Source organism: Gopherus flavomarginatus, chromosome 3 (assembly GCF_025201925.1).
Source record: "Gopherus flavomarginatus isolate rGopFla2 chromosome 3, rGopFla2.mat.asm, whole genome shotgun sequence".
NCBI lineage: Eukaryota > Metazoa > Chordata > Testudines > Testudinidae > Gopherus > Gopherus flavomarginatus.
The window spans coordinates 193,511,181-193,520,268 of record NC_066619.1 but is presented as its reverse complement, the minus strand read 5'-3'; the positions used below and the strand labels follow the sequence as shown (position 1 = coordinate 193,520,268).

Genomic DNA, 9,088 nt, shown 5'->3' with positions numbered 1-9,088 from the left:
ATATCTCGCTGCTGCGGGTCACCTGAGAAGAGCGGGAGGGTCTTCTACAGCAATGCAGATTATGCCCTGGCCCCTATGCAGCTTGCCTGTGTCCTGAAATGGTCCCCTCACCCCTCACCACACAGTGGCGAGGACACGTTAGCCTGACTGGGACAAGGACCACAGTGGCTCTCCCAATAAACTTGTGTAAGTGCATTGCCCACGCTCTGGCTGAAACTTCTGAAGAGATTACCGAGGCCGATTACCGTGACGTGATAGACCACATCAATGCGCTATTCCACATCTAGGCATGCATGCATGCAGACCCCTCCCTCCTTTCCTGAAAAATTTCCATCCTGAAAATAAAAGCCACTTACCGGGAACACGCTCCTCTGTTTGTCCTCCAGCAAGTACCGGCTGCTGTGACTGGCTACCTTCCTCCTGGCTTGAGAAGAGCTCCTGGCTGCATGCCTCCAGGGACTCTGGGGTGTCTCCCTCCACCCCAGTACCCTCACTCTCGGTTTCCTCCTTCTCCCTCTCCTCCTTCCCCCCCCCCCTGAAGTGTCCATCGGGATCCTCAGGTTGGCGGTGGGGTCACCCCCAAGTATCGCGTCCAGCTCTTTGTAAAAACGGCAGGTCATGGGGGCAGCGCCAGAGTGACCGCTTCCCTCGTGGGCTTTGCAATAGGCACTCCGCAGCTCCTTCACTTTAACCCTGCACTGCAGGGTGTCCCGGTCATGGCCCCTTTCCAGCATGTCCCTTGATATCTGCCCATAGGTATCGTAATGCCTAAGGCTGGAGCGCAGCTGTGACTGCACAGCTTCTTCCCCTCAAACACTGATGAGGTCCAGCAACTCGCCATTGCTCCATGCTGGGGCTCATTTGGTGTGTGGAGGCATGGTCACCTGGAAAGATTCACTGATTGCACTCCACACTGGCTGAGCAAACAGGAAGGAGATTTTTAAAATTCCTGGGGCATTTAAAGGGCGGGTCACCTGAGGCCAGGGCAGTAGAGTGCGAACTGATGAGCAGAGTGGCTGAACAAGCATTCTGGGATACCTCCTAATACCTCTGGAGGCCAATAACAGCGCTTTTGGTGGCCACACTGGCGGAGCAGCACTGCATCACCAGCTCTGCAGTCGTTATTCCCCAGGCCGAGGTGGAGTCCATGCAGCGCTGTAGGCAGGGAGATACAATGCTGTATGTACCTTGCAACTGTGGACGGTGAGTAAGTTGCAGCGCTGTAAAGCCACTACCAGCGCTGCAACTCTCCAGTGTAGCCAAGCCCTGAGTCTCAGGCCTTGGTTACACTACAGAGTTGCAGCGCTGGTGAGGGGGTTACAGCACTGCAACTTAGGATGTGTACACACTTGCACAGCACGGCCAGTGCTGCAACTCCCTGGTTGCAGCGCTGGCTGTACACCCGGTCGAGCCTCGGGTGTAGAGGATCCAGCACTGGTGATCCAGCGCTGGTCAGCAAGTGTAGACACCCACCAGCGTTTTAATTGACCTCCGTGGCATTAGCAGGTATCCCAGCATACCTTAGAAGCCTCTCTGGTAATCATGCAAACTCCACTGCCCTGGGCTCACCTGACCCCTCCTTTAAATGCCCCGGGAATTTTAAAAATCCCCTTCCTGTTTGCTCAGCCAGGTGTGGAGTGCAATTAATCAATCAATCAATCAGCGACCATGCCTCCACGCACCAAACGTGCCCCAGCATGGACCAATGCAGAGCTGCAGGACCTCATAAGTGTTTGGGGAGAGGAGGCTGTGCAAGCACAGCTGCGCTCCAGAAGGAGAAATTATGATACCTATGGGCAGATATCGCAGTCCTTGATGAAAAGGGGCCATGAACGGGACGCGTTGCAGTGCAGGGTCAAAATAAAAGAGCTGAGGAGTGCTTACTGCAAAGCCCGTGAGGGAAATCGCCGCTCAGGAGCTGCCCCCACAACCTGCTGTTTTTACCAGGAGCTGGATGCCATACTTGGGTGTGACGCCACTGCCAATCCTAGGAGCACGATGGAGAGTTCAGAGCAGGGAGAAGTGGGGGAGGTTGTAGAGGATTGCGACAGTGAGGCTACTGGCGTGGAGGGAGACACCCCAGAGTCCCAGTACACATGCAGCCAGGAGCTCTTCTCAAGCCAGGAGGAGGCTAGCCAGTCGCAGCAGCAGGAAGTTGATGGTGAGGAAGAAACTGAGGATCGTGCTCGGGGTAAGTAGATTTTTATGTTTTGGGAGAGGAGGGTTTTGGCTATGGCTGCCTGCATGCATGCCTAAACGTGGAATAGCCCATTGATTTGCTCTATCACGTCTCTGTAATCTGCCTCGGTAATCTCTTGAAAAGTTGCAGCAAGAGCGTTTGCAGTTTGCTTTCTAAAGTTGATCGGGAGAGCCACCGTGGTCCTTGTCCCGGTCAGGCTAACTCGTCCGATCCACTGTGCAGCGAGGGGTGGGGGGACCATGGCTGCACACAGGCAAGCTGCATAGGGGCCAGGGCGGTATCCACATTGCTGTAGAAGACCCTCCCTCTCTTCCCAGGTAACACGCAGCAGTGATATGTCTGGCAGTAGGAAACCCTGTTGAGAATTTAGAGATACTTGAGTGCAGGGCGCCAGGTTCGTGTTTCCCCAGCCCATTGCGCTCTGTTGTTAACCCCTCCCCCTCCCAGCACGTAGCCAGCCACGCGGTGCGCTCCGGTGTTATGCACCCCCCTCCAAGCAGGCATCCAGCACCGAGGTGCGCTCTGGTGTTCCCCACCCCACCTCCCAGCACGTAGCCAGCCACGCGGTGTGCTCTGGTGTTATGCACCCCCCTCCAAGCAGGCATCTAGCACTGCAGTGCGCTCCGGTGTTCCCCAACTCCCCTCCCAGCATGTAGCCAGCCACGCGGTGTGCTCCGGTGTTATGCACCCCCCTCCAAGCAGGCATCCAGCACCGAGGTGCGCTCCAGTGTTATGCACCCACCTCCAAGCAGGCATCCAGCACCGCGGTGCTTCTCCCCCCGCCCCCTCACCAGCAGGACGGCGTGAACGCGGACCAAAGCCCAACCCCCCCCCCCCACAAGCAGCTCACTACCTTCCTGTTCACTACTGTCCCGTCTTCAGGACACCAGCTACCTCCTGTACCCATTGCAGATAAACCCCAGTGACCCATTGGTCAATTCCCACTCCCAAGGGGAAATCGGGGGAAAACCACTCACCCCATTGCTCGCCATGACTTAGCTTCCCTGCCCTCTCTTTGTTATGTGAGGTATGTGAGAAGGATGCTACCAAAAGTCTAAAAAGTCCTTCACTGTGTGATAATAAACAATGTAGCCTCTGTGTACTACATGGTTCTATCTCTCTTTTTTCTAGTGACCTTGACTAATGCAGCCGGATCACCGGCCTCACGTAGATTGCAGAACTTGAGACAAAATCCCAGAAAATCAAAAGAGGAATTGATCAAATCAGTTATGAGTCACTACAACAGAGAAAGTAGGAAGACACAGGAATGGAGAGAGAAAATGTATGAATGGAGACAGAGTGTACATGAATGGAGGCAAACAGAAGGCAGGAGAAAGGAATTGTCTGCCAAAAAAACCGCAAAGCAGATGATAAGCCTCCTGGCTCGCCAAACTGAGTCTTTCGAGTCTCTCGTAGCCATGCAGACAAATATGTACCGTTGTAACCCACAGCCCTCCCAAGCCCTCTTTCTTGTTCCCCAGTATTTCCACAAAACAACTTTCTCCAGCAGCCAGTTTCTTATTACCCCCAGCTGCCCCCAACACCTGTACGATCACCTACCAGCCCTGATAACTATAATTCTTACCCTGTTCACTCCACCCCCATTATCCTGCAGCATAGTAATCCTGAAGTGCAGCAGACATTGAATAGTGATCAAAATAGGACATATTCAAACCTGTGAATGTACAGTCCACCACCCCAACCCCCTTGCCTTTTATGTAGTGTATGTTGAATAAAGGATTTTTTTCTTTTTCACTACGTTATATTATTGCTGAAAGTGGTAAATATTGTACACCAAGGTACAGCAAAGCACATCAAATGCATCAAACATTACTGTTGGCTCTCAGCATGAAATTGCTCCCTTAAAGCATCCCTAATCCTTGAAGCCCTTTCCTGGGCCTCCCTATTAGCCCTGCTCTCTGGCTGAGCAAACTCATCCTCTAGGCGTCGAACCTTGGAGGTCCATTCCTCACTGAATCTTTCACCCTTCCCTTCACAAATATTATGGAGGGTACAGCACGCGGATATAACAGCGGAGATGCTGCTTTCCCCCAAAGCTAGCTTCCCATAAAGACAGCGCCAGCGGGCTTTCAAACGGCCAAAAGCACACTCCACAGACATTCTGCACCGGCTTAGCCTGTAGTTGAACCGGTCCTTGCTCCTGTCAAGCTTCCCTGTATATGGTTTCATGAGCCATGGCATTAAGGGGTAAGCGGGGTCTCCAAGGATCACAGTGGGCATTTCGACGTCCCCTACTGTGATCTTGCGGTCTGGGAAAAAAGTCCCGGCCCTCAGCCTCCTGAAGAGGGAACTGTTCCTAAAGATGCGTGCATCGTGCACCTTTCCAGGCCATCCTGAGTAAATGTCAGTGAAACGCCCACAGTAATCCACAAGTGCTTGCAGAACCACGGAGAAATACCCCTTGTGATTAACATACTCTGATGCCAGGTGGGGTGGTGACAGAATAGGAATATGCGTCCCATCTATTGCCCCTCCACAGTTAGGGAAACCCATTTCTGCAAAGCCATCCACAATGTCCTGCACGTTCCCAAGAGTCACAGTTCTTCTTAGCAGGGTGCGATTAATGGCTGTGCAAACTTGCATCAGCACCATTCCAATGGTAGACTTTCCCACTCCAAACTGGTTCGCCACCGATCTGAAGCAGTCTGGAGTTGCCAGCTTCCAGATTGCAGTAGCCACCCGCTTCTCCACTGGTAGGGCAGCTCTCAATCTCGTGTCCCTGCGCCGCAGGGTAGGGGCGAGCTCAGCACACAGTGCCATGAAAGTGGCTTTTCTCATCCGAAAGTTCTGCAGCCACTGCTCGTCATCCCAGGATTGCAGGACGATGTGATCCCACCACTGAGTGCTGGTTTCCCGAGCCCAAACGCGCCGTTCCACGGAGCTGAGCACGTCTGTTACTGCCACAAGCAATTTAGTGTCTTCACTGTCAGGCGATTCAATATCATCGTCTGACTCCTCACTGTCACTGTCACTCTCACTTTGCAGCTGAAGGAATAGCTCCACTGCCATGCGTGATGTGCTGGCAACATTCATCAGCAAGGTCGTCAGCAGCTCAGGCTCCATTTATAACAAAAATCGCAGAAATAGCGCTGTAGAATCACAATGCCGCCAAACTGCTCGCAATGTGTAGCAAAGCACCATAGGGCATTGGAACAGGAAGCGGAAAGACTCGCACACTTCCTTCCCCTTCCCACAAGCCACAGCGCCAAAATGGGACGAGGTGCTCTGTGGGATAGCTGCCCACAATGCACCACTCCCAACAGCGCTGCAAGTGCTGTAAATGTGGCCACACTGCAGCGCTGGTTGCTGTAAGTGTGGCCACTCTGCAGCGCTGGCCCTACACAGCTGTACTAACACAGCTGTAACTACCAGCGCTGCAAAACTGTAAGTTTAGCCATACCCTCAGGGTATGGCTACACTTGAAACTTCAAAGCGCTGCCGTGTGAGTGTGGTCGCAGCGCCAGTGCTGGGAGAGCTCTCTCCTAGTGCTGCACGTACTCCACATCCTGATGGGGTTTAGCTTGCAGCGCTGGGAGCCGCGCTCCCAGCACTGCGCCACTGTTTACGCTGGCGCTTTACAGCGCTGTATCTTGCAGCGCTCAGGGGGGTGTTTTTTTTCATACCCCTGAGCGAGAAGGTTGCAGAGCTGTAAAGCGCCAGTGTAGCCAAGGCCTCAGGTTATGGTCCTTGTTCTTATTTGCTTTGCCAGAGCAGTGTAAAGGGGTGTTAGTGTAGATGAGAATCAGACCCTTAGTATTCATCTTAAGACTAGTATGTCATCTGCATGATAATACAACTCTGCTTTATTGCACTTTAGCTCCTGTCATTGTTAACAATATACATTACCTGTTGAATGGAAAACAACTGGAGGCATCCTCAAACACATATTCAATGCATTCCAGTGCTAATCTGCCATTCTGTATGAATGCTTGTGATGCCTTTCATCTAATTTAAGAAATGCATAAAGCTACAATAAAAGCTCATAGTTTGGCCTTTGGAATTTAAATTACGTGGGATGAAAACATGTTTAAACGGTGAACCGCTGTAACTGCTTGGGATCGTGAGAAAGAAAAATTAGAAGAGATCATGGGACCAAGGTTGGTTAGATGTGACTGAAAATTAGAAGTGTTGAGCACTGTATGTGATTTCTGTGGTGTAAATGGAATTAAACACATTATGGCTTAACAAGTCTGTGTCTGTCTTTCTTTGTAATTCAGAGGAATTTTTTTCCTTCTTTGCTGGTAATTAGGACAGATATCATTGTCTCCTGACAGCCATATAGTTTAGATACATAATTCTTTTTGTTTCAGAATCCTGATCTCTGCTTTTTGCTACTAAAGTTTCATGGTTTAAGTGCAGGTTAATTTAAAAATCTAAATTAATTTGGATGGTGAGTGTTATTGTGGCTCTTTCTTGTAGTTCATGTATCTAAGTGGTGGGCCCTGCTGATAACTGAGTGAAATAAGAGATGGGCTACCCAATTCTGATATAATAGGAACCAACCTATCCTTGTGTCCATAACTTAAACTAAATTTTTCCTGTGAGTCAAAAAATGTCTGGCTAATTTATCTCCCATTAGTGTGCACCTCTATCTTTCTATCTGGCTTGATGGGACAGTTTCAAAATATCAATTTCCCAACCAGTTGTGTAGACTCAAGGGAATGGATTTAGATTTCTGTTTATAAATTGGGAGTAACTCCACTGATGGGGAGAGAGGAGGCACTTGAACTCACTGAAATTACTCTGGATATAGAATATTCAGAAGTATAAACCTGGGATCAGAATCTGTCCCAAACGTTTCAGATAGTTCAAAGAAGATGTTTATTTTACCCAAGTCAAATTCCAAACTGTTTTGAGTTTTCTGACATTAGCTGAAATCTGGTGAATAGAAACAAAGTTTTAGGTGCTATGAAACAGTGAAATCCTGAGATTTCTTTCTTTTTTATGTTTAACTGTGTTTTCATTCAAATCCCAATGCAGGGCTCTAATGCTATACTGGAGAGAAACAAGTGTAGGATTAAATATTGACCATTCTAATGAAAAAAGACATGTATATTGTGAAAGATATTTCATCCAAGCAACTTTTGAGATTTCTGTATCCAGTGGACCAAATTTTGCTGTCCCTTGCACAGGTGAAAATCCACAGTAACTCCACTGAAGTCAGCATAGTTACTTCATTTACACTGGTGTAAAAGAGAGCAGAATTTGGCCATGGGCCTGGTATTTATTTGTGGAATTGGTAAATGTATGTCCTTTACTTCACTTAAAATTCTCAGTCAGATTCTGAGAAAGCTCATGCTCCAAAACATCTGTTAGTCTATAAGGTGCCGCAGGATTCTTTGCTGCTTTTACAGTCAGATTCTGCCACCCTAGAGGAAGCAGAACTGGAACTTCTGTAAAAAAAAATCCTATTCAAGTCAATTGCACACATAGAACTTCTCTGAAATAATGAATTGCAGAAGTGGAAGGCCTACTGTTTTTGTAATCACTAGCTAACCATAACTATTGCAAGATTGATCTTTGCAATGATTTGAAGAATAACATCAGAATGAAGGTCTTTTCTGAAATGATAGATATGGGGAAAAAAAATTCAACCAACTTTCTTGTTGTGACCAGCCTCCATGGAGTGATGCCTGCTAAGCTGCTGTAAGATCACTTGGAGCTTGTTACTACATGTTTCCTCTTTAATGGGTATTTTAGTATTAAAAAAGTTGTTCGGATCAGACAACTTATGTCTAGGAATGGACTTAACTACATGGAACAATTCCAACAGTCACAGACTTGCCATAGTCACAGCTTGTGCATTAAGGGCCGGATTCTGCCAGTCTTAGTGAGGCTGAATATTACTTTACTCTATGACTAATTGGGCTGGAACAATAATTCCAGTGAGGCTCTTTGTGGAAGAAGGTACTATTAAATGTGTGTAGGGGTGGTGGAATCAGTTCCTGAGTGAGTCCAGAGAGAAGCTGAGTTTGTGTAACTCTCAATGGAAAGGTGAAAAGTGAGCTGTAATAACCTTAGTCCCAGATTTGGACCTTAGCGTCCAAAATATGGGGGTTAGCATGAAAACCTCCAAGCTTAGTTACCAGCTTGGACCTGGTACCTGCTGCCACCACCCAAAAAAATTAGAGTGTTTTGGGGCACTCTGGTCCCTCTGAAAAACCTTCCCTGGGGACCCCAAGACCCAAATCCCTTGAGTCTCACAACCAAGGGAAATAATCCTTTTTCCCTTCCCCCCTCCAGGTGCTCCTGGAGAGATACTTAGACACAAGCTCTGTGAAACTACACAGAGGGACTCCCCCTCTCCGTTCCCAATCCTGGAAACAAAAGTACTTTCCTATTCCCCCAGAGGGAATGCAAAATTAGGCTAGCGATCCAACACACAAATCTCCCCTTGATTTCTTCCTCCCACCAATTCCCTGGTGAGTACAGACTCAATTTCCCTGAAGTAAAAAAAAACTCCAACAGGTCTTAAAAGAAAGCTTTATATAAAAAGAAAGAAAAATAAGTACAAATGTTCTCTCTGTATATAGATGATACAACACAGGGTCAATTGCTTAAAAGAATATTGAATAAACAGCCTTATTCAAAAAGAATACAAATCAAAGCACTCCAGCACTTATATTCATGCAAATACCAAAGAAAAGAAACCATATAACTTACTATCTGATCTCTTTGTCCTTACACTTGGAAACAGAAGACTAGAAAGTAGAACTACTTCTCCAAAGCTCAGAGAAAGCAGGCAGGCAGAAAACAAAAGACCTTAGACACTCAATTCCCTCCACCCAAAGTTGAAAAAATCCGGTTTCCTGATTGGTCCTCTGGTCAGGTGCTTCAGGTGAAAGAGACATTAACCCTTAGCTATCT

General features: G+C 48.2%; 1 protein-coding gene across 1 annotated transcript; it reads left to right on the top strand.

The window, feature by feature from the left end:
* Positions 1–1,889: 1,889 nt before the first annotated feature.
* On the top strand, positions 1,890–3,953 carry LOC127047830 (uncharacterized). The gene is made up of 2 exons (XM_050946679.1): positions 1,890–2,191; positions 3,332–3,953. Exons 1-2 carry the CDS (start codon positions 1,999–2,001, stop codon positions 3,844–3,846), a joined length of 708 nt encoding a protein of 235 aa, XP_050802636.1. The 5' UTR covers positions 1,890–1,998; the 3' UTR covers positions 3,847–3,953.
* The last annotated feature ends 5,135 nt before the right edge of the window (positions 3,954–9,088 follow it).